Here is a 26623-nt window from a genome sequence, read left to right on the forward strand (position 1 = left end):
AGAATGGAGTGATCAAGCTAGTTGAAAGGCATCAGGTTAAGTTTAGTTCAGGCATGGACGTTGTTTAAAAATCCCATCTTTGTAATGCAGACCAGATGTTTTCCATGTATTAGAAAAGGTGGAAGAAAGGCTAAATGACTATCGGCATGGTTAAAAGGTGAGGTGAGAGAGGCTATAATATTTAAAAGAAAATCTTTCAAGAAATATAAAAGGGATCCACATGAAGAAAATAACATAAGCACTGGCAAGTCAGATGCAAAGCATTGATAAGGAAGGCAAAGAGAGAATTTGAAAAGAAGCTTGCTGTGGAAGCAAAAACTCATAATAAAAACTTTTCCAGGTACATTTGAGGTAAAAAGAATGCAGGGGAGTCAGATGATCAAGGGGAGTCAGTTGATCAAGGGGGTAAAAGGGGCACTTAGGGAAGACAAAGCCTTAGCAGACAGACTAAATGAATTCTTTGCTTCAGCATTCACTAAGGAAGATGTAAGAAATATACCCATGCCAGAAATGACATTAAAAGCTGGTGATTCAGAAGAACTGAAACAAATCTCAGTGAAGATGGAAGATGTACTAGGGCAAATTGACTAAAGAGTAGCAAATCACCTGGACCAGATAGTATACATCCCAGATTGCTGAAAGAATTGAGAATGAAATTGTGGACTTGCTATTGGAAATTTGTAAACTATCAGTAACATCATCTATGGTATCTGGAAGGTTGCCAATGTAACTCCATTTTTTAAAAAGGGATCCAGGAAACTACAGACCAGTGATATGAAGTCTGTGCCAGACAAAATGGTAGAAACTATTATAAAGAACAAAATTGTTGACATATAGATAAGTATGGATTTAGCCAAGGGAAGTCTTGCCTCACAAATTTGCTATATGTTTTTGAGGGCGTAAATAAACATGTGAATAAAGGTGAGCCAGTTGATATAGTATATCTGGATTTCCAGAAAGCATTTGACAAAGTCCCTTACAAGATACTTCTTAGGAAATTAAAAAGTTATGGGATAGGGGCAATGTCCTTTTGTAGATTGCTAAACTGGTTAAAAGATAGAAAACAGAGAATATGGCTTAATGGTACATTTTTCTATTGAAAAGGTGAATAGTGAGTGCCCCAGAGATCTGTTCTGGGACCACTGCTTTGTAATATATATATAAATGACCTGGAAATGCGAAAAACAAGTAAGGTGTTCATATTTGCTGATGACACAAAATTATTCAACGTTGTTAAATCACAAGAGGATTGTAAGAAATTGCAAGAGGACATTGCAAAACTGGGATACTGGGCATGCAAATGGTAAATGAAATTTAATGTGGTCAAGTGCAAAGTGATTAATTTAGGGAAAAGTAAGCCAAATTATAGCTACAAAATGCAAGGTTCCACATTAGGAGTCACCACTCAGGAAAAGGATCTAGGTGTCACCACTGAAAATACATTGAAATCTTCTGCTCAGTGTGCAGCAGCATCCAAGAAAGCAAATGGATTATTAGGAAAGGAGAATATCATAATGCCCCTGTATCACTCCATGCTGCGACCTCATCTTGAGTATTGTGTGCAGTTCTGGTCACATCTCAAAAACGATATAACAGAATTAGAAAAGGTACAAACAAGGGAGACCAAAATGATAAAGGGGATGGATTCCCTTGTGAAGAAAGGCTAAAGAGGTTAGGACTTTTGAACTTGAAGAAGATATGGCTGAGGGGAGATATGATAGAGGTCTATAAAATAATGCGTGAAATGGAACAAGTAAACATTAATTAATTGTTTACTCTTTCGAAAAGTACAAAGACCAGGGGACACACAATGAAGTTAATAGCTAATTCATTTAAAACTAATAAGAGAAATATTTTTTTACTCAATGCATAATTAAGTTCTGGAATTCATTGCCAGAGGATGTGGTGACAGCTATTAATGTAGCTGCATTTAAAAAAGATTTGGACAAGTTCTTGGAAGAAAAGTCCATTAACTATTATTAAGGTAGATCTGCAAAAATCCACTGCTTATTCTTGGGATAAGCAGCTTGGAAACTATCTACCCCTTGGGATCCTGCTAGATACTTGTGTGCTGGCTTGGCCACTGTTAGAAACAGGATACTAGGCTGGATGGACCTTTGGTCTGACCCAGTATGGCAAGTCTTATGTTCTTATGGTACAGAGTGCTGGTAAGAACTGGAATAGGATCTCAAATGCAGGCAAGGGCTGGAACAGGATCTTGAGTGAAGGCAGGTCTGGAACTGAGGTTTGAGTGCAGGCAAGACAAAACAAAGACAGGACTGACATGAACAGGACACACAGAACAAGGAACATAGAACGTAAATGTATGAAGGCACATTGGCTAAGAAGGCCTAGATTGTCCGAGAGCAGGAAGAGCCTAGATAGGCCACAGTGCTAGAAAAGACCTAGGTAGGCCACAAAGCAGGGCAAGGATGATAAGGCTGGATGGCCACAAGGCAAGGCAAGGAGCATGAAGCCAGATGGCCACAAGGCAAGGGGTCAGGACAAGGAGCCAAGGCAGACTAGCTGCAAAGACATTGAAATAGGGAACAGACAGGGTTATGTAGGGCCGATGCTTGTGTGTGGTGCTGGCTAGGAGGAGGAGATTGGCAAGGCTAGAAAGCAAACATATTGAGGACTCCTGGTAGCAAGAAGGCTGCACCACAGGCTGAGTAGTGAGGAGCTGACATGGATAGCATGGAATGGAGTTCCGAGGAGAACTCATGGGCAGGTTACAATGAGACTAAATAGCAGCTGAAATTGTAACAAATTGTAGACAGTGTGCCTATTTAAAACTCAAAGGCAGATAATTTGGAGTAGTTGGAGTGGTCTGAGAATGCTACTAGGAAGACCAAACATCAGGGAATTGCAGTAGTCAACTCCCACAAATAGTATAACTGTCCAAAAGACAGTTCTGGGGAACTGTTTGGAAAATGGCTCTAGAAGTGGTTTAGCCGTCTTAACATACATAACTTATAGCACTCAGTTTTAATTTTGTTTTGGATGTGTACCTTCATAGTTAGTATCCAGAATCACATCCAGATTATGTACATGAGAAGAAACAACAATTATATGTTAACTAAAATCAAATTCATCCATATGAGTGTTGCAGAAGTGGGTTCTTGGACCATTGTGAGGTTGTCGCTACCCACAGGGAGGAGCTCTGCAGGTCCTCACCATTGGCAGTCGGAGCTGGCTGGAGCAGAGGCCCAACAGGAACTTCACCAATACCAGCCCTTGTTCCCCTCAGGTTGAGCCCTCGAGTGTCAGGGCCGGCTGGACTTATGTGCGGGCCTCTGTGAAGAGATGAATCCATCATAGAAGAGGTTGTTGGCCAGCAGGAAGAAAATGAAGTCAGTCCAAGCAGAGATAAGAGCAGGCAGCAGACAGTAGAGATGAGAGCAGGCTGAGGTCAGGGTCAGGTAGAGTTCAGCAAGATGAGGAGCAAACTGTGGTCACAAAGCAGGCAGAAGTCTAATGAGGTCGAGGAGCAATCCAAATTCAAGCCAGGAATCCAAATGAGGATGAGCCAGGGATCGAAACAGAGGTCAAGCCGAGAAGTCAATCCAGGGGGAAGGAGACAAGGTGGAACAGCAGGAAGACACTGAAGACTGATGAGGAGCCACAAGACAGGAACACAGGAACAGGAAGGAACCAGGAAAACGAAGACAAGGCGCTGGAACTAAGCAGGAACAGGAGCCAGGAACGCAGTGATAAACAGTTACTCCGAGGAGTTCGACCTATTGCCAAGGCATTTGAGGCAGGACAAAGCAGGCCTTAAATAGTAGAAGGCCTCTGACATCATTTACAGGTGCCGCAGGCCCTTTAAATGTGCCTGAGCCTTGTGCATGCCTAGAGATGTCCCACTCAGCTGAGCAGCGTTCCTAGCGCGACATGTTGGGCCTGTGCGGCAGCCAATCACGTCTTCTCCTGGGGCCCAGCTGTGGCCTCGGTGGGCCCCCTTTGACCCTGGGCTGGAGGTATGAGTGGCCGGTCACAGGACGGACCCGCGACCGGCCAAACACAACGAGAATGTCTGGTCAAATAAATTATTTCAGATTTGGAAACATTTGAGGATAATATGTTATTAAATAACTATTTTTTGTAAGACTGACAGATAAATTTCTAGTTGTTTGAATATACTGGATATTGAATTGCAAACTGGAATAAACAACTGTATGCCGTAGGCATATATAAGGAAACTTAGACAAAGTTCTCATAATACTTAGTACAATATTGGTGAAATAGAAGTTTATTGGATGAAATTTACTGAGGTTTCTTTTTCAACTTGTGAGATAAGTATTCTCCTTGAAGTATATTAAATGTAGCATATGTCTTTTTGAAGAAAGCTATGGGGAGTGAGTTGGGGATTGGTGGAGCTGTAGGGTGTGAAATAGATCAGAGGATTGTTTGTGGGGAGAGTGAGTGAGGGAAGGGATCGGTGGGGTGTAAGAGAATGGAGGAGCTGTGGAGTGTGAGTAAGGTATTTGGAGGTGTTTGGGGAGAGGGTAAATGACAGGATCAGATGGGCTGTGGGGTGTGAGTGTGAGAAGGGACTGAAGTTGGGAGAAACAAACTTCAAAATGTACTCTTATGATTTTGAAAAATGTGTTACTTAGCTTTTTTTTTTTAAAACTCAGCATCTCATGAAATTCAAGAGTGAGCACCAGCAAGACTGGTCATAAAATTCAGGAGTAAGCCCCAGCAAGAACCCAACATCAATGTTTTGGTCTTGCCTGCTTCAAGAATTCTGTGGAGGAATACAATGAGAAAGACTAATTCGCATTTTAAAGTCCTTATCCAACCTATTGTACACCACACAGAGAAGCACATGATCAAGATAAAAATCAGATACCCCCATTCAAAAATTCTTGTGTTGCGTGACCTAATTCAACTTTTAAAATCCCTTCTGCTTCATTCAGAATGACATCAAGAGGCTGCTTCAGTGTAACTAATCACAGTGTAAAAAGATTTTTGTATTCTTGACATTGCAAGCCAAAATCCTCTCTCAAAAACATATGGTTACTCCATCTCAACAATATGGTTTAAAATACTGTCCACTCAGTTTTGATGTTTAACCCAAATGGACTGATTGAGTTTAATCTGTGCATCCACTGCTGTTCAAGGCACACTAAAAGTACATCCAAATCCCTCCCCCCACCACATGTTCTATAATGGTCCATTTCAAATGTTCAACAGTATGATGTAACTCCAAACAGTGATGGACCATAAGAGCCTCATTACATCCATTTGAATATAACTCCAATGTTCAATCATCCATGTACGGAACATTCTTTTAGTTTTGCCAATGTAGATCAATGGATATGGACACAAGACTGCATATACCACAAACGTACTAGTACAACAGCTTTGGAAACTAAGTTGAATTGGAGATTATCCTGGAAATGTAATGTGGCACCAGTTGTAATGTGGCACCAATAATAACTTGTGGGCAGATAGCACATTATTCACACTGGATGAAACCACGTTCTTGGATGCTTGCAGAATTGCTGGCCCATCCCTCATCCACTACCCCATTAATTTGACCCAATCACAATTGTTGAGCAAAGATAAGAATAGGGAATGTAATTGTTATTGGATTTGTTACAGAATTATTAACTAACTTAAGCAGACTAGAGTAATATTACTGAAACACTGGAGATTGTTATAGGATGATCAGGAGTGGATTGGCCTGTCAAGGGATATGAAGTTGGGTCTATGCAATTGGTCACGTGATATTTGGCGCCAGCATTTCCTCTGCTATGCAATGTCCCTGTGCTTTGTTGCGCAGCGAGAAGGGCCCAAAGGAGACATCAGCTGAAGGAGAAGGTACTGTGGACTGCCACCGGAGCCCAGGCCGGTGGCAGCTGAAGAGTGGAGAGAGTTTGCGAGATACCGCCACCGGAGACCAGACCTGTGGTGGCTAAATGGAGAGAAGCTGCTGGCTGCTGCCGGAGGCCAGGCTGGTGGTAGCTGAAGAGTGAAGAAATGCTGCGGGCCGTTGCCGGAGACCAGGCTGGCGGTGTCTGAAGAGTGCAGAGATGCTGTGGGCAACTGCTGGAAGCCAAGCTGGCGGCAGCTGTAGAGTGCAGAGATGCTGCAGGTTGCCACGGGAGACCAGGCCGGCAGCAGCTAAAGAGTGCAGAGAGACTGCAAAGTGCCGCTGAAGCCTAGGCCTACTGGTCTGAAGATTGAAAGAAGCGGCTCCATGTGAGAGAGGCAGCTTGTGCGTGTGTGGGGAGGGAAGCTGCTTGTTTGTGTGTGAGAGGCAGCTTGTGTGTGTGTGCGTGTGTGTGCGTGTTTGTGTTTGCACCATTCTTCCCTTGCTAATCCATGACAATCTCAGGATGACTGGAAATCTAAAGTTCCCAGGTGTGGAAAGCAGGATAATTTTTTTCTGAAAAAAAAAATATTTGTTGTTATTTGATGTATCTACTCTTTTGAAATATTTTATTGGTGTTTGGGAAATTTAAAAAAATTATGTTTTGAAATGTTTTCTTTTGATTAGTATTTATTAATTTGGTTTTACTATTATGTTTTTATATTTCTTAGTTTGTATTGCTCGATATTTTATGAGCTGTAGTAATGTTTGTTTTTCTATTGTTGTACTGCATACAAAATCTGGCTTGTATTTTTCAGTTTAGTTTTTGGCTGCACATTTCTTTTTATTCCTTATGCTCTCTTTATTCTGCATTTGATGAGACTGCTTGAGTTCTGCGTGTGTGATTGAGGTGAGGTATTTTGTTAGCACATAGTTTCTTTGTAGGGATCTTTAGAAGCCTGGCTTGTTCTGTTTTCCTAATAGGAGGTGTATTGGGGTTTTGGGGTTTTGCAGTGTTGCCTTTTCATAGGTATGTTTGTTATTATTTTGAGTGCTGGCAGTTAGTGATGTTTTGATATGGGAGGTTTACTATTTTGTAATTTAGTTAACTCATGGCTTTCTGAGGGCCAAATCTACACCCAATACGTATTACAATATAATATAATATAATATAATTATAATAAGAGTTCCAATTGTCTTGTTTAATTTTTTCCAGGGTTTTCTAGTTGGTGCCACAGCAGTGCATGTAAATATAATATACATGTGATATTTTTGTCCATTTTCATGTAAAATCTTAATATAAATGTATATAATATTTAACTGTGTGTGTAGAGGTTGGGGCGGGTGTACGTGTCTGTGCAAGACTGTAAGGTTTGCCTAAGAACATAAGAAATTGCCATACTGGGTCAGACCAACGGTCCATCAAGATCACCATCCTGTTTCCAACAGAGGCCAAACCAGGCCACAAGGACCTGGAAATTACTCAAACACCAAGAAGATCCCATTCTACTGATGCAATTAATTCTCCAACATTCGCCGATTCTGTCAGATATGTCGACACTGTGAACCCTGACTGGACACAGTAGATTTCTCTCTCGTAGCCCCTGAAGCAGGCACACAGTGCCGAAACATGGCCAATGTCGGGCAGGCGGATCCGACCCCATGAGAAGAGACAGAGGTGGCGGCCTTGATAAGTATATGACCATAAGAATATACAAGTGGGTCGGATAAACAGTCAGGGAGAAGGGATTTTATAAGCAAAAATTAAAAAGAGAAAAGAAAATAAAGAAAATAAACACAAAAGTATGAATAATAAAGAGTAATATACGGGGCGAATGAAAAAGATAACCACAAATTGGTTATCCTTGAACAGAGCCACCGTACAAAAGAAATACCACTGAACAAGGTTTCCCTTGAATCGGCGAATGTTGGAGAATTATTAGTAAAGGGAAAGAGGTTGGTTGGTGTACACTGATGCAATTAATAGCAGTGGCTATTGCCTAAGACAACTTCATTAATAGCAGGTAATGGACTTCTCCTCCAAGAAATTATCCAAACCTTTTTTGAATCCAGCTACACTAACTGCACTAACCACATCCTTTGGCAACAAATTCCAGAGCTTAATTGTGCGTTGAGTGAAAAAGAATGTTCTCAGATTAGTCTTAAATGTGCTATTTGCTAACTTCATGGAATGCTCCCTAGTCCTTCTATTATCTGAAAGTGTAAATAACTGATTCACATCTACTCGTTCAAGACCTCTCATGATCTTAAAGACTGCTATCATATCCCCCCTCAGCCGTCTCTTCTTCAAGCTAAACAGCCCTAACCTCTTCAGCCTTTCCTCACAGGGGAGCTGTTCCATTCCCTTTATCATTTTGGTCACCCTTCTCTGTATCTTCTCCATCACAACTATATATTTTTGAGATGCGGTGACCAGAATTTTACACAATATTCAAAGTGTGGTCTCACCATGGAGTGATACAGAGGCATTATGACATTTTCCGTTTTATTCATCATTCCCTTCCTAATAATTCCTAACATTCTGTTTGCTTTTTTGACTGCCGCAGCACACTGAGCCGATGATTTCAATTAATTATCCACTCTGACGCCTAAATCTTTTTCCTGAGTAGTAGCTCCTAATATGGAACCTAACATCGTGTAACTATAGCATGGGTTATTTTTCCCTATATGCATCACCTTGCACTTATGCACATTAAATTTCATCTGCCATTTGGATGCCCAATTTTCCAATCTCACAAGGTCCTCCTGCAATTTATCACAATCTGCTTGTGATTTAACTACTTTAAATAATTTTGTATCACCTGCAAATTTGATTATCTCACTCGTTGTATTCCTTTCAAGATCGTTTATAAATATATTGAAAAGCATGGGTCCCAGTACAGATCCCTGAGACTCTCCACTGCCCACCCACCTTCCCTCCACTGAGAAAATTGTCCATTTAATCCCACGCTCTGTTTTCTGTCTTTTAACCAGTTTGTAATCCACGAAAGGACATTGCCACCTACCCCATGACTTTTTACTTTTCCTAGAAGTCTCTCATGAGGAACTTTGTCAAATGCCTTCTGAAAATCCAAATACACTATATCTACCGGTTCACCTTTATCTACATGTTCATTAACGCCTTCAAAAAAATGAAGCTGATTAATGAGGCAAGACTTGCCTTGGGTAAAGCCATCCTGACTTTGTTCCATTAAACCATATCTTTCTATATGTTCTGTGATTTTGATCTTTAGAACACTTTCCACTCTTTTTTCTGGCACTGAAGTCAGGCTAACTAGTCTGTAGTTTCCTGGATTGCCCCTGGAGCCCTTTTTATATATTGGGGTTATATTAGCCACCCTCTAGTCTTCAGGTACAATGGATGATTTTAATGATAGGTTACAAATTTTTACTAATAGACCTAAAAATTTCATTTTTTAGTTCCTTCAGAACCCTGGGGAGTATACCATCTAGTCCAGGTGATTTACTACTCTTCAGTTTGTCAATGAGGCCTACCACATCTTCTAGGTTTACCATGATTTGGTTCAGTCCATCTGAATCATTACCCATGAAAACCTTCTCTGGAATGGGTATCTCCCCAACATCCTCTTCAGTAAACTCCGAAGAAAAGAAATTGTTTAATCTTTCTGCAATGGCCTTATCTTCTCTAAGTGCCCCTTTAACCTCTGAATCATCTAATGGTCCATATATGCAAGAAGAGTGGAGTTAATTGTGTGCTTCATTGTACATGCAGGTATCCACTTTCTTTTTTTACTGAGTTTTCTAAGACAGCCTCTCCTCTTTGTTGGAGGGGCTGTGGCTTGGAAGAGTCCTATTTGCACATGTGATGGACCTGTCCTAAATTACATTCATTCTGGTAAGAAGTTAAAACAGCTATTCAAACCATTATTAAGAAGGCTTTTTCTCTGATTCCTTCTATGGGCTTGTTAGGCTTGTGGGGGGATTCAGTGGGATCTCTGACAAGGAGGAGGTTCAGTTAGCCAATCACTGTATTTATGCTGTTCGTTTCACAATAGCAACATTTTGGTAATGGGTCCCTGTGATTTCGCACTGGGAGAACCAACTGGTTGAAATAGTTTAGTTTAGTTTATTTACTTAATGAATTGCTAGTTTTTTACTAAGGCAAATCATAGTGATGTACAATAAATCATTACAATGTGCATGAAATTAAAAAATCTGAGAAAAATAAACCAATAAAACAGGTTGTGTACATAATAAAATAAGCTTAAGCAGATAAAAGTAAAAAAAAGCAATCCTACAAAAAAGTCAATAACAATTGTGAATTACATGTTGTTTATTTTATTTAAAAAGTTTTTATATACCGCGAAATGGTCAGGGTCTGACCATCTAGGCGGTTTACAATAAAACATACATAATTAAAAACAACACTGTTCATTCATTCTAATTCAACGCGATATAAAATTAACAATAACTTTAAGCTTTGGTATTTACATTTAGTTAATGACTCTTATCATATAAATCAGTTATTATGTTAAGCAACGCAGTCAGTTAACTGAGATTGAAGGCTGCAGTAAACAGATATGTTTTCAGATATTTTTTGAACTCTTTTGTATTAGTCTGATTTCTTCTGGGATGGAGTTCCAGAGACAAGGACCTGCAACTGAGAAAGCGCGTTCATGTGTCTTGCCTAATCTTGCAGTTTTTACCGATGGAACTTCTAGAATGCATTTATCCATTGAGCGTAGTTGTCTAGATGGTTTATATATCCTGAGAAGAGAGCAGAGCCATTCAGAATTAGAATTGTATAGTAAGTTATGTATTATTGTGAGGATTTTGTAGGAAATGTGGTAAGATATGGGTAGCCAGTGAAGCTGTTGTAAGGTCGGGGTTATATGATCTCTGCGGGACAAATTGTATAGGATACGAGCTGTGGAATTTTGAATGAGTTGTAATGGATGGGTAGTGGCATTAGGTAAAGCTAGATATAGGGTGTTGCAATAATCTAAACTTGTTAAGATTAATGCTTGAACTACTGATCGAAAGTCTGATGGGAATAGTAATGGTTTTAGTTTTTTTAACATATGAAGCTTGAAAAAGGATGTATTCACAAGTGTTGATATGTTGCATGTCATAGATAATTTGGAGTCAATGATAACACCTACATTTTTTGCATGAAGTTTTATAGTTATTGCATGATCATCAAATATGAAATTCTTCAGCGGTTGAAATATTGAAATGTTAAACAGATTACATAATAAAATAAAATAATTTTTTAAAATAATCAATATAATATTAAAGAATAAGAAAATCACATCATGGAAACATGAAATAAAATGAAACTAAATGTGGTCCTGACTTAGTTGGATAAAGAGAAATGCCTTAAGAGCTTTCCTAAATTTCATGTAATCTTTCTCTAAAAATACACTATGAAGTAAAGAATTCCAAATGTTAGGTTTGAGAAAGGCAAAACAATTATCTCTGGGGGGTAAGAAGTTTATCTTACTTCCTAAACAATTGTCTCTGGAAGATTCAAGTCTCATTTCTTTGTAGTTCTTTGTAGTTCTAGTTTGCTGGAACTTAAAAGCAAGAGAAGGATGATAAGGAATAATGAGAGTGGAGAGATAAGGAGGAGAGCTAAATCTGAAGTCTTTAAAAGTCAGAGTGGCCAGTTTGAAATTGATACGTGCTGAAATGGGTTACCAATGAAGCTCAGTGCGAAACGGAATGACGTGACCAAATTGGTTTTTTTTTTCCGGGGGGAGGGAGCCAAGATAGCTGCCTGAGCGGTCACTTTCATGTTTGTCTCCATTTTTTCCCTGTTGCTGTTTCATTAATTTACTTGCTTTTATGCCATCCAAATGAAAGGGCCGAGGCTGGGTCTTTCCTCCGGACCCTAGTTCCCCCTTGAGGCAAATGACCGTCGTAGGGCGTGTCTCTTCTAACCCTGAAGCTTCATGGGTTAGTAACCCCATTGCCGAAGAAGGAGCAGGAGATCCTTCGTTGGCTGGGGAAGGAGCATCTCTTAGCCCGCTGGATTGCCGTCTTGAATCTACTTCTGATGAGATAATTGAGCAGGCTACGCTATTAATAGTTTCTTTTTTTTAGTGAACATGATGTTTCCTTTGTTATGAGAAATTACTTTAAAAATATGCCAGTAGTCTTTTTGGGTTTCCTGACCTGGCTAGAGTTTCACAAGAGAGATGAAGGAATTTCTTGGCCTTATGTTCGCAGGTCCAAGACTTAGGGGCTTCTTTTTTACTTAAATACCCATGCAAGTATGTTGTAAATTCTGGGAATGATTCTTACATATTTTTTGTTCCAGAACAGCTTAAAGCCTATATCAATGGGAAGAGAACGGTCATTTCTTCAGAGCCTTCTTGATATTAGTTGTGACTTTCTTATGTAGAAGTTGGGTTATGGTTTTTTTTGTCAGCCTAATTCCCTATTAAGTTTTCTTTTTTCCTTCTATTTTGTATCTCCTGTGTTTCTTTCCTCTCTCTGTCTGGTTGGAAGGTCTACATTTAGAGGGTATTGTATTGCTTTTTTGTGGATTATGTCATATGATATATATATTTTTTCTTTTCTTATTTTGTTAAACTCTCAGTTACTGTGCAAAGTCTTCTTCTTTGTAATGTTGGAAAATTATAAATAGAAAGTTTAAAAAAATTGTTTTTTTTCCAAAGATAAGTTTGCCTGATGTATTTTGAATAACTTGGCTGCAGGTAGACCATTAAGGAGAGTATTACAGTAGTCAAGTCTACTGAGAATAAGTGCATGTACTAAAGTTTTAAAATCTTGATGGTCTTCGAAGGGCTGCAAGTTTCGGATGGATCTAAGAAAAAAAATAAGAAGTTTTGCATGAGATGAGAGATGTGCACTGAAAATTTCAGATCTTTATCAAGCTTGACCACTAGAGTGGTGACTACATCTTTGATTGGGATTGGAACATTATTCATAGCCACACTTGGAAGAGAAAGAGAACATTTGTAGTAAGCCATAAAGCTTCTGATTTACTAGGGTTCACATTAAGCTTAGAGGCTTCTAACTATTTAGCATCTTTACTGGCATGAAATTATTTTTACACATGTCATTTTTTGTTGTTGTTTTTAACAAATTTGGTAGGCCTGTTGATAGATATGCTTGTGATGTGTAGAGCTGTAGATCCTTTTTCATCTGATTAACACTAAACTATATGCTTTTCATTTAGATAATGTCAATAAGCATCCTCTGACGGTGAACATAGATCCTTGTAACCTCAGTCGAGGCTCCAAGTATAATTTCTCTTTCTCATGGATTCCAAGTAAGTTATTTTTATTTGTTCTAGTGTGTGGGTCAATCAAAACCAAAGAGTTTATGTTTTGAATAAGGAAAAATCCCTATGTATGCCAAAATAAATATTAATACAAACTCATGTTGACTTCAGTCAATGAGTTTGGATGTACAGCAGAAGGATTGCTTGTACTGTGCACATGAAGTGAAAGTTACCGCTGACATCTCCACTGATAGTCCTATTCAACAGATTTTGGAGATAGGAGTGCTCCTTGAGAAGACTGGAAATGGGCAGACATTGACCCTCTTCATAAAAGTGGTAAAAAGGAGGAGGGTGGAAATAACAGACTAGCCAGATGGATAAATTGATTAAGTCACTACTAAAGAAGAGGCTAGTAGAATATCTTGAATCTGGTGGATTACAGGATGCAAGACAGCATAGTTTTATTAGAGGAAGAGTATCAATTTTTTGGACTAGGAAACTAAAGAATTAGAGGGTGTGCCCTGGATGTGGTTTATTTGGATTTCAGGAAGGCTTTTGATACTGTTCCACACAGGAAGCTCATATGTAACCTCAGCAGCATAATGGTAGGTCCTAAAGTGATAAACTGGGTTAAGGAGTGGTTGAGTGAAAGGAACAGAGGATACTAGTAAATGGAATTTACTCCAAGGAGAAATGGTCATCAGTCAAGTTTTGAAGGATCAGTTTGGTTGAATATTTCTAAAAATGATATTGCAGAGGAGCCAGTAGGTAAGGTTTGTGTTTTGCAGATGGTACAAATAGTCTGTAATCATTTGAAATAAGACTTAAGATGCAAAATATGCATACCCTGATAGAGAGGAGAGAGAAGGGAGATGGGAGATATGAGACATGTGAATGACATTCAGATATCTCAAACATATGAATAATGTACAAAAAATCAAGCATTTTTTAAATGAAAAAGAAGTTTCTAGAAAAAGAGATCATGATATGTGACTAAAAGACGGAAAACTGAGGAGTAAACAACAAAAACTTCTTCACAGATAAGGTGGTGGATAAATGGTACAGCTTTTTAATGAGGTGGTGGAGATTATAACAGTAACAGAACACAAGAAAACATGAGATAAGCACAGAAGATTCTTAGATATGAGGAACTGAGGGTAAAACTTAAAATTAAGTATATTCTGTGGGATTGCATTTGGAATGGGCAGACTAGATGGTGTGTAGGGTCCTTACTGAGATTAATTTCTATATGTTTGTATATTATGTTTCATGCTGTTTGCATGAAGGAAATGGAGACAGATGACAGTATAGTTCTGGTTTTTCCCTTCCTGAACCTTGGCTGCTATATGCCCTGTTGCTTATCTCTCTGAGTTTTCCTATGACAAGAAGTAAACAAGTGCGAGACCCATGATACAAGAAAAAGACACATTTTTTTTTGTAATCTTTCTCCACATTCAATAGCTTGCAGTTACTGTTTATAAGAAGTCACACTTCACCTTGGCTGCTTTAATGAGTTTGGAGTGATGCCATATATAGTAACCCATTCTGAGATAATGTGTACCTTCTTGGACTGTCAAACTCAATTGTTGCTTCAGAGTGAGAACTGATTACACATTTTATTCTAAAGCAGTTACCCAGAGGGGCATTTAAAAATGGAGTTTTAGATTGGGAGTTTTATGAATAAATAATTTGTAAGGCAGTATATTGTCTTTTGATCTCTTTACATTCCAGGATCATAGCAGTTCCATGAATGTTACCTCTGTATGTCCCCACATGGAGCTGAAAGGAACAGGAATCCAAGGAGAAAAAAAATAATTTGGATAGGTCCTTCTTTGTTCTTCATCTCTGGATGAGAAAAGGATGAATAAACATTAAACCTGTGTTTCTCTCTTTCATAGGGTATGATCTAATAAATGTGCATGGCATAGTAGATGTTTGGTACAAATCTATAAAAGTAAGTGGAAACAGATACATCATGTGCACTGGAACTGATGATGAATATCAATTTTGTGGCAGTCTAAAAGGAGGTAGGTACTCAAACTTAAATAACAAGTGAAATATCTTACAATTAACTCCAATTCCTTCCTTTACTGAAGAGGTTTATTTTTATTGTTGTATATACATACCCTGGCAGCTTATAACTTCTCTTTTCTAGAGTATCTTCCCTTCTTCTCCACCGGGGCTTGGTTGCCATGACCCTTTGTACACAACTTTTGAGCGTTTTCTTTTTATTCTCTCCATAGTCTAACAATCGCAGAGGTAGTCTTCAGCCAAAAGAAGCAACCATGGCTCCCTTTGGAGCCCTATAAAAGTATGTTATGTGGCTAACCAATAGGTATTCTTGATGTGTAATGGTTTGGATTCTCTGCCTTCAAGGACCTGTGAATATTGCTACTATAGGAGCCAGATCTGGGAATTACACCCCGATCTCCTGCATCGCTGTGCATAGTATGGCTATTGTGCCATTAAATTGGTCCTTCTTAGAAGATCTGGATAAAATACCCTTTTCTTTCAGCCTTCCAGGAGTGATATGTTTTGTGACCTTCAAGTGATAAAGCAATGATTATGATAATTAAGGAAATGATGTCTGTGAAATCTGTAGAAGTGAATTGAAAGTAGTCTTGTTATGAGGATTTCACTATCCCATTGAGGCTGAGTTGAGAAGTAGAGTATAATATTGACTTTTGACAGGAGTCTTGCTTTAGTTTCTTTGAAGAATAACATGTTTTGCCTGACTCTATTTCCTTTTTTATGTTACAGTTACGAAGGAATAGTTGTTTTTGCCCCTGAGGAATTCTTTTCTTGGACTCTCCACAGCACATGTTTGTCACTGTGCTCTTTGGAGTACTCTGTGGCAGGATTCTCATGCCTGGAGTCACATTATCTTATTTCCTTAAGATGCTGGTTCTCAAACTTTACTATGGTAATCAAACCCAACAAGAAAACCCCATGTCTCTCTCAACTTCTGATCTATACCTTTTCTCCAAGACTGAGTAATGCCTCATTATAATTGCATTAACAATTAAAATGTATTCTTAAATCAACAGGGAAACCCTATTATCTCAACTGACCACGGTAACACATCACCATGAGTCAAACTTTTCCCATTTCCAATCATATTCCTGAACAGGCATCCTCCATCTTCCATTCCCATCAGCTCACAAAATCCCATTAAGATACAAATAAGAAATATATTGAATTTCCCATGTAATAAAATGTTTAGTTGTAAAATGGGAACATTTTTAGGTTTTTTTCTGTTTGCTGGGTCCTTCCTTCCTTCCTTTCATCAGCATTCCCTCCTTCCTTTGGCTAATTAATAGGATAATATCCTGGTGCATAGGAAGATGGCGACTGGTTGAGCAGTTTTTAGACCCTTCAAACTGACCTCACAGTAATGAAGAAATGAATTTTTTTGTTTTCCTATGAGGAAGAGGAAAGGAAAATGGTGTCTTTTCTGTTGAAGATTCGAGACCAGTTGTTCTACCTGTGATGATGGATACATTTGTAGGGAAGACCAGAGCCAGAGATTTCATTAGGTGAAGTAGGTGGTTGCCTAGAGCACCAACCTTTAGGGGATGGCAAAATCACCAGTGTGAGCTCCTGGCCTACAGCCAAAGATAGAAAGTAGCCTGGAGAAGTTGCAAATGAACCCCATCCCACCCGCAGCTGAAGACAAGGAGAGAAGCCCAGTGGGACCGCACGCAGAGGAGGAGAATAACTTTGGAGAGCTATGGGTAGAACCTATCCTTCCTGTGGCTGAAGATAAGAAGAAGAGAGGCCCAGGAAGGCAGTAGGCAAGGCCCATCCTGCCTGTGACCAAAGACAGGAAAGAGAGGCCCAGGTGAAGCCCATCCACCTGTGGTCAAAGACAAGAAGAAGAGAGGCCTGGGTACCAAACAAACGCTGGTAGCACAACCCTAATAGAATAGAAGAGAATGAAGAAGTTGTGATCACCTGGGACATTCCTATTCCCATTGACAGTAAGATCAATGCACAAAAAGCAGATATTGTGGTATCAGAGAAGAATACAGCATTGCTGATAGAGGTGTCTATGCATCGTACAGAGAAAGCACAGATCCTTAAGTACTAAAGAGATGCAATTAGAGTCCTAGAAAAGGTGGCAGAAAGCTACAGAAATAGTTCCAAAAGTGCCACTGGCCTGATTAAGAAGAATTTCCAAGTGCATCTTGATTTGTTGCATGTAAAAATTACACCTTATGACCTCCAAAAAGAGGTTCTCTCTGGCACAATGAAATTGCTAAAAAGGCATTAGCAGTGAATTAGAGAAATTGAGATCATCCTTAACATACCCTGGTTTATGAATAAGGGTGGCTCATATGTGAAGCACATTTGTAGAGTATGCAATTATAAATCCCTGATGCAGCCGAAAGGGCGAAACTCGGCCGGAGTTGGGCATTACTGTATCCAATAAATTTACTTTCCAAGGTATCGGTCTTGTTTGTTTTTTTTCAGATCCGTGTCTACTCTAGTCTGACTAACAGCCGCGCGCATGTTATAAAATCAGGGATTGGCGCGCGCAAGGGGGTGCACACTAGTGCACCTTGCGCGTGTCGAGCCCTCGGGAGACCAGCTGGCTTTCCCCATTCCCTCCTTACCTTCCCCTCCCTTCCCCTACCTGTCCCACCCCCAGCCCCCTCCAAAAAAACCCCCGTACCTTTATTTAACAAGTTATGCCTGCCGATTGCAGGCACACAATCCTCCGGCCCAACGGCCGTGGAGAGGTCTCTGCCCTCACCCCCTGACTGCCCATTTTTTTCAAGCCCCAGGACTTACATACATCCCAAGGCTTTATGCGCAACGCCGGGCCTTTTGAAAATAGGCCTGGCGCGCGTAACTTCCCCTACACATGTAAATCCTTGAAAATCTGCCCCAATGGATTCTGCTCCAGTAAGTTGGAGCAGAGTCCATTCGACCTATGACAGAGTTTGCATCTCTGCCATAGGCTGAAGGGGGATAACATTATAGTCTTACTGCATTTTCCAGGGTGTGCATGTGAAACCTGTCCCATTTCTGGCTTGGCAAAATTGTGCCATACCATACATCTTTCTTTGTGGAGGTGGTGAGGAGCAATGGTATCTTATTTCACACATTTCATTGTGCCATTATGTTATTTTTTTCTATAGTCCAGAAAGTCAAGGAAGTGGAGCTACATGTCTGGAGAAATGATCAGACTATGTTTCATGGATGATAGCAGTGATTCATCATTTGAAGGATATTCCAATGAAGATGAGCCAGACTTTCTTCCAGGGGTTTATGACTTCTTTGAACCTGAAGATCACATTTTCCATGAAAGTTCATCCAGCAGTGATGAGGAGTAATTGATACTGCTGTCATTCAGTGGTATGGGGAAGAAGAGCATCCCATGGCTGACGTGGTAGAGGTAGATCTAGAGCTTCACAGTCCAGATAACTACACCCTAAGAATATTCTGGATGCTGCCACCATGATAGGCAGAAATGGCAGGTTGTGGTAAAAAGCTCCACATCAGTTGTGTAGCAAATGATGGCCAAAGAATGAGATGAGTCACCAACACAAGCAACCTGGAAGTAGAACATTTCAGAAATGTTTGCCCTATTTATGCTTGACAATATTTTGTCAGTAATTGTGATCGAAACAAGCAAACAGGTAGATTGTAAATTCAAAGAATGGAAAGACAGTCATTTTGATAATGGAAGAAGCTGGATGTTGCGCCGGGAGGTGGACCCTTGGCCTGGTGCAGGATTGGTAGGCTCCCTGGTTGGACCCAGAGAGCACCTGCCACCAGGAGGCGGAGCACAGGAGGAGACAGAGGCTAGCTGGAGCTTCACCAATAGCAACCCAGGGTTCCCTCGGGTTGAGCCCTTGGTTACTCGGGCTGCCTGGTCTTAGGTGGGCCTCGCAGGATCTCCGAGAGATAAAGTTCAGGGATGTGCCCACCATGAACAAGGGTGCATGGTCAATGTTCAGGTCAGGGAGGCCAGGAGCCAGAGAAGGCCAGAACAGCGTCTCTGAATGAAGAGTGAGGATCAAGGCCAGAGTCAAGGATAATGTGGTCAGCTGAAGCAGGGGTCAATACCAGTAGTTAGTCAGAGGATGGTCAGTCAGGCAAAGGTCAGGTTCCAGGTGGTGGTCAGACATGCCAGTGATCAGGCAGAGGTCAGTTCCATGCAGCGTTCAGACATAGTCGAGGAAACAGGCAAAGGTCAAATCCAGGCGGCGATCAAACGTAGTCAAAGTAACAGGCAGAGGTCAGTACCGAGAAGACAGTCCGAATGGTACTACCTGGGGAAATGAAGGAACAGGAGGACGCTGGAACAGGAGTCTGGAACAGACGACTGGAACAAAACACTGGAACAGGAAGGCAAACTAGCTATCACAACGTGATCGACCCGATTGCCAAGGCAAGGAAGTGGGGTCAGATCACTTTCTTTTAAGCAGCGATCAATCAGGGCGCGCCACAGAGCTGGGTTCTACCCCTGGCCATTTAAGAGGTCGGGCGGTCAGCGCACGCGCACCTAGGGGCAGGGCCGATGCTAGGCAAAGGTCTGGTTCCAGGCGGCGGTCAGATGTGGTCAGTGATCAGGCAGAGGTCAGTTCCAGGCAGCGTGCAGACGTGGTAAATGGACAAGCAGAGGTCAGTTCCGGGCAGCGTTCAGACGTGGTCGAGGAAACAGGCAAAGGTCAAATCCAGGAGGCAATCAAACATAGTCAAAGTAACAGGCAGAGGTCAGTACTGAGAAGACAGACTGAATGGTACTACCTGGGGAGACGAAGGAACAGGAGGACGCTGGAAGAGGACACTGGAACAGGAGACTGGAACAAGACACTGGAACAGGAAGGCAAACTAGCTATCACAATGTGATCGACCCAATTGCCAAGGCAAGGAAGTGGGGTCAGACCACTTCCTTTTAAGCAGTGATCAATCAGGGTGCGCCGCGGAGCTGGGTTCCACCCCTGACCCTTTAAGAGGCCGGTTGGTCCACGCGCGCGCACCTAGGGGCAGGGCCGATGCCACGGAGGATGCCAAGCCCCGCCGTGAGGCCTGGTCTGGAGTGGGAGTGCAGGGGGACTGGAGACGCCGCGAGCTGGAAGCGGCCATGGAGGGGACGTGCCCGGAGCTGGTGGAAGGCGTAGTGAGGTGAGCAGGCCCGGCCACGGAGCGTACGCGGCCGGGAAGCACAACATGTATAGGTCTCCTCATTTTGAATGACTTTTTCCATGGAGGCTATGAAACCCTAAAAAAGTTGTAGTTTCCATAGATACGGCATTCTTGTTGTTTGTGCTAAAATGAGTTTGAAAAGATTACAACAAATAACGGTACATATGCATTTTGATAATAAAGTTATGTGGGAGGAAAAGAGAGCTGTAGACAAGTTTACTACCTTCCATGATATGTGGACATTGTTTGTGGAGTAACTTTGAAAATGGTATGTGCCCAGGATACACCTGACTATGGATAAGTAGCTGATAGCTTTCTGAGGTCACAATCCCTTTAGACAGCATATACCCAGCAAATACTACACATAATAAACAAACCCTCCACTAAGAACACCCATGACCTCCCGAGCACGCAACCAAACAAAACTCATATCCACAATAAAAGACCTAGGAATCACCCTAGACTCTGAACTTAATCTAAAAAAAACACATTAATGCAACAATAAAAGAGGGCTATTTCAAACTACAAGTCCTCAAAAAAATCAAGCCTCTCCTCTTCAACCAATACTACCGGACAGAACTGCAATCCCTCATACTCTCCAAGCTGGACTACTGCAACTCTCTCCTCCTTGGACTCCCTGCTTCCACACTCAAACCTTTTCAACTACTACAAAATGCAGCAGCCAGATCTCTCACAAACAACAAACGCTCCACCCATGTCACACCCATCCTCAAAGACCTCCACTGGCTCCCCATAACCTATAGAATACAGCACAAAGCCCTAACCCTTTTGCATAAGACCATCTACAATGAGAAGAGCGAATGGCTAAAGGACACCCTCCACCCCCACGAATCCCAAAGAGATCTCTGATCTAAGATCACCGGCCTGCTGGCTATCCCATCCACCAAACTGGCCCATTGTACCACAACCAAGAAATGCGCCATCTCAATAACTGGCCCCTCAATATGGAACAAACTTCCCACACAACTCAGACTAGAACCTCAACCCAATCCTTCAAGAAAACTCTAAAAACCTGGCTATTCCAGAAAGCCTTCCAACCCATGCACCAATAACTCCACATGTTCGCCCTATGCCCTTCCTCCCCCAACCGCCCAATGTAATTCAAGCGTATTCCATCTGTTAATTAAGTTACACAGTTTCTATGTAAATCAAATTTAAGTTCCAATTTGTTTAACTAAGTTAAAATGTAATAATAATAACGACACCGTTGTCATATTGTACCATGAGTTATTTCTGTAAACCGATGTGATATACCAAATCGAATGTCGGTATAAAAAAGACAAATAAAAATAAATAAATAAATAAATAAATAAATCCTCAAAATATGGTTTCAAGATTTGGTGGTGCTGTGATATAGCAACATTGTACCCCCGAATGGTGATATCTATATTTCCTGGGCAAAAAAGCTGGAGAAGAATAGCAGAAAGTTAGGTAGCCGTATTGTGCAAAACCTTCTTCGGCCCTGGTACAAATCAGGAAGGAATATTCTGGGTGACAGGAATTTTTCTGCTACGTTTGTACTGGTGAAAAGGTTAAGTGAAAACTTGATCTACTTTGGCACCATCAGGAGAAACAAGGCTGACATTCAAAATGAAATTACAGCCTGATCCCTAAAGAGAGAAATTCTCATCCAGGTTTACTCAAGAAACAGAGAAGTAGCAGAAAGCCAAGGGGCTAAAGTCCCAGTGAAGGATGCTGCAGCCAGAGAACTTCCAATGACCAATACGCTGAAGAAGTAGAACCTGATTACAGTACCTGACTGGAAACAGAGGCCGACTATTGGAACCTGTGGGTTCCACTGGTTGCAAATGGAGACATAGAGAGAAATCAAACTAAAAGACCCAGGTCATAATAGTGGCCAAGTGCCTAATCCATACCAGGTATGGGGGTTGCAGCTGCCTAGGGCTCTGGACTGGAGCACCTGTACTGAATGATTCAAAGAGAGAGTGGTTTGGAGATTGGTCCACGAGAGATGAAAAGAGGGTCAAAGAACTCACTCAGCCACACAAGAAGATTGTGACATGCATGTGTTAAGGATGGTAATTGCCACTCCATGCAAGTTACCCCTTGGGACTTCTGTTAAGAGTAGTAACTGCCACTCCATGTAGGTTACCCCCACTCTCCCCGACACGTCTATATGTGCAAATGTTATAAAATCGCTGCACCTATGTGCGTGAGCCAGCAAATGTGCGCATATCTGCACATGTGTATGGGTCTTAAAATTAACCTCTTAGTACATAGGCTGCCAAGTTATCCTGTTTCTGAAGGGAGGCTTTAGGACATTCCTGTCCTGGGTTTAAATGAGCATGTCAATGCATTGTTCAATTTGTGGTCCTACTTCCTCCATTTTAAAATCTATGTTACAAACAGCAGAATAAACCTGGTGAAGTGCCCAGACAAACACAGGATTAGCCTAGACTCTAGGGCTAATCCCTAGAGCCTCCCTTCAGGAACTTTATCACTTAGTTGTGTTTCAGAAAGGGCATTTACAGGTAGTGCTGCATATGTCTAGTATAGCACTATAAAATAAGTGGTAGTAATATTAGGTAGAGGAACTCCTGGGGGAATTATGCACCACTGTGCAATGCAGAACTGGAATGGAATTTCAAATACGTGTGCAGAATTTTGCTGTGTGGCTGGCTGCTGGACCTAGTTGAGCCCTGGCATTGCAGCTAGCAGGAGAAATAATAGGAGCAGTGGCCACAGCATTTATTCTGATGTATGCTTGTCACTCTGTAAATTATACTCCAAAGATCATGGTTCCTTGTCATTTTTTATGGAGTCTTAAACTGGTAAATAATTAAACTGAGTATGGAAAATCTAATCATACTAGATTTTATGTATAATGTAAAGAAAGTCCTCAATCTTGGTAAATCTTTGCATTATTTGCCTCTCTGACCTCTATTAGTATACATTAGACTCAGGAAATCCATTTTATCTGTCTTATTTTGCAGAGACAATCAGAATAGACACAGAACAACGATTTACAAAGCTAAAGTTTGAACCGGTATGTTCCATTGATTTTGTTCTGTAATTGTTCTTTATTTTTTGTGTAGCAAAGAATATTTTTTGCAAATATTGAGACTATATTTTGTCAAAAGAATCTTCAGTAAATGCTATTATTATCTGAATGAAATCCCTTTTTTCATGAAAAAGTACACGGATGACCTATTAATAAGAAAAAGGTAAGAAACAACATTCTAGGGGATAGCAAGAGCTGCCGCATTTTGTGCATGTGTATGAGTAAGGATGTAGGCTCATAGATAAAAGTGTATATCTGGACTTGTGTGCAGTGGGAGAGAGGGACAAGAAAGAGAGTCATCTGAAAATAGGTAACAGGTCCAAGCAAGTGCAATATAATTATATAAAATGGATTTATAGATATGTAATAGTATGTCTACATGAGAACTCTCCAAAAACTGTGCTAACAATGTTATGCATTCTCTAAGCGTGTTAGGGCCTGGAGCTATGTGCGCATGTAGAGATAAAAGACAGAGAGGCCGATGCAATATAGGATGCTCAGCCTAGCACACAGCTTGACGCATGGTTGAAAGCGCATAGTGGATGCGTTGGAATAACTCCCGATGCAACAATAGGATTAACGCGGCCAAAACAGATGTCCAAACCAGTGCATAGCTAATAGCACTCAACACATGTAAATGCTATGCAGATGAGGCTATTAGTTATTACTCCCAATGCAAAAAATCACCGTGAGCCTCACGTGCACATTTTTACATACAAAATGTAACGTGGGCCCCAGAGTTGGTGTTAAGTCTTCACACGCTCCAAGCCACCACAAAAAAGCCCAAAATACTGCTTTTCTATGGTTCTTCCTAATTAATATTGTTGCGGTACTAAATAGGAGGAACCACAGAAGGCAGCATCAGGAAAAAAAAAAATCTTGATGGCGGTCAGGTTAGGAAAAAGGGTGCTTGATTTACGAGCGTCTGTTTTCCTAACCTGTGACTGTGTGCGGGTTAGGAACACGGACGCTTGTAAATTGAGCATCCATTTTCCTAACAGCCATATCCCCTGAGTGCCCTATGCTAAGGTCATGTTAGGGACGCACAATTGATCCCTAGCCCGTCCTTTTTAACATGGCAGCTCATTTACATATTAAATTAGATGCCCAGGAGATGTGGTTGTGCGTGCATTAAAAGAACGGGTGCTCAGTTTAGACGCATGTTTTTAAGTGCGGCTTATTGCATTGTACCCAGAGCATAAAATAGTGCACTTACTTTGGCAAATGTCATGCACATTCACTAGCTTCTTCATCTGACTGAAACATAACTATGGGAATGTCTCTTTGCAGTCTAGCAAAAGCTTACCCCCGGTGGAATACAGCCTGGCTTTTTAGCCAACCATGGGATGGCTGTTTTCTCCATGAATCTGTATTTATGTGGATAGATTGCTTTGAAACTTGTCTGCCTTCCCCCCCCCCCCCCCAATCCAGAGAAAAGATAAGACCTTGGTTGAATCCCTCATTTGAAATACAGCACCTTCAGCAATGCGCTGCCCCCAAACACCATGCTAGGGCTTTGATTTATATCTTGCCAATACAAAGATGACCTACTGTATGTAGCATAGTATTATGATGAAAAAATACCAGGGGTTGTCCAGGATTTTCCAAATTAATTAACATTTCTCATTTAGCAAACAAAAAAATGTGGGGGGGGGGGGGGGGGGGGGGGGAAGGAGGGTGTGGCACAAATGTAACAAATCTAAATGAGTTGCAGAAGCATGGCTAAAACAATTAAAGCCCACTCACCTCTGAACCAAGTTTCTGTCCCAGGGCTCTTTCTGGAGCCGGTGTTCTTCACTCTCCTGTAGGGAGCCATCCAGTCCAGCTGAGGTAAGGGGCAGATGAAAGGGTCACTGTTCCAGTCTTCTTCCCTATACATATGTTCTAACCTGGACTATTCTAAGATTACGGAAAAAGAGCCCAATTTGATTTCTACGCAACAATACACTGTTAAAGGAAATCATATATACTTGTTTTTCAACGACAAGCCACTCACAACTTAAAGGCTAAAACTTGTTTTTCACTTGTTTTTCTTTTTTCTTTTGCCGCATCAACAAGCCTGATGATGGACCTCATTGGTTTTCAAACTGAGGCCGCCTGACTTTTAATCATTTGCGGTCTAAAAATGTTCAAAATAATTTGCTCAAAGACGGTGATAATATATTTATCTTGCATACATCTTAGATTCAGGCTCAAGCGTACTTGAGCTCTCCACTCTAGCTCGACAACAGCCGGTATTTCGCGATTCTTCTTGGAAGTGTTTCGAGACAATGATTGTTCGGATGAAAGGTCGGACCATTTGCCAACACAAGATAAGTAATACAGCATATAGGTTGATATATAATTACAATACAACTTTTTTGACATAGGAATATGAACAGAGTCAAAAAAGAAGTGGTGATTTAGTCATTATTGAAAGAAAAAAACATTGACAGCTCCTGATGAAGCATTTACCCATGAAACACCGGCCGTTGTCAAGCTAGAGTAGAGAGCTCAAGTACGCTTGAGCCTGAATCTAAGATGTATGCAAGATAAATATATTATCACCGTCTATGAACAAATTATTTTGAACATTTTAGACCGCAAATGATTAAAAGTCTGGACGGCCTCAATTTGAAAACCAATGAGGTACGTCGTCAGGCTTGGCGATGCGGCAAAAGAAAAAAACAAGTGAAAAACAAGTTTTAGCCTTTAAGTTGTGAGTGAGTTGTCGTTGAAAAATAAGTATATATGATTTCCTTTTTGTAACAGACTATCCTGAGATTATTCATCTTTGCAAATTCAAATTTTACAATTCCAGTGAATATCAAGGCTGTGAAAAGCAAAACAAAGCAGTATTCATGCTGCAAGGAGCCTGGGAGGCAGCCCTTTTCCTCATATTCCTGGTGCTTTACTGCAGTTAACATGTAATTACATTTTTGGGCTGGATACATGAGATGGAGGTTAAGACCCTCTTTGCCCCCTCAACAAATGCAATTTTCCCCACCAATATTAAGTTTAAATTTTCTTCTTCACTGTGGAAGAGGCATAGGGAAGTTGTGCCAGAGACCTGCAACAGAGGACGAGAGAAAGAAGGCAGATTGACATTGTGCTGTGCAAAGTGAATTTCTCAGCAAAACAGTCTAGCTTGGGCCAAAGTGGAACTGAGTCCCTAATGTCTTCAGAATCATTCATGTTTGGTTTCTATGTAGGATGTGTGATGAAGTGCTATGCAGATGTTGGTGACCACACATAAGTGTTAAGTGCATCCAGCCCAGATACTGCTGGGACTGGGACTGATCAACAGTAACCTGTGTGTGAACCAGGACACGAACAATCCTCACCTGGCTGATTAGATAATAGCAGTTGCCTTGTCTAGCCACCCATG

At 40.9% G+C, this 26623-nt stretch overlaps 1 protein-coding gene across 2 annotated transcripts in view; it reads left to right on the top strand.

The window, feature by feature from the left end:
• LY96 (lymphocyte antigen 96) overlaps positions 1-26623 on the top strand; it is a 48617-nt gene that overhangs the window by 19097 nt on the left and 2897 nt on the right. Inside the window, exons 4-7 of one of the 2 annotated variants that reach the window (XR_003854843.1) lie at positions 13011-13103; positions 14954-15082; positions 15816-15978; positions 23189-23241. Coding sequence is in view for 1 of the 2 variants with exons in the window: in XM_029591494.1 (XP_029447354.1) it covers positions 13011-13103; positions 14954-15082; positions 23189-23241 (275 nt within the window). In the remaining variant the exon portion in view is untranslated. The remainder of the gene's footprint in view (positions 1-13010; positions 13104-14953; positions 15083-15815; positions 15979-23188; positions 23242-26623) is intronic. The other variant, XM_029591494.1, reaches the window with a different exon arrangement.

The sequence above is a fragment of the Rhinatrema bivittatum genome, chromosome 2 (genome assembly GCF_901001135.1).
Source record: "Rhinatrema bivittatum chromosome 2, aRhiBiv1.1, whole genome shotgun sequence".
Classification (NCBI taxonomy): Eukaryota; Metazoa; Chordata; class Amphibia; order Gymnophiona; family Rhinatrematidae; genus Rhinatrema; species Rhinatrema bivittatum.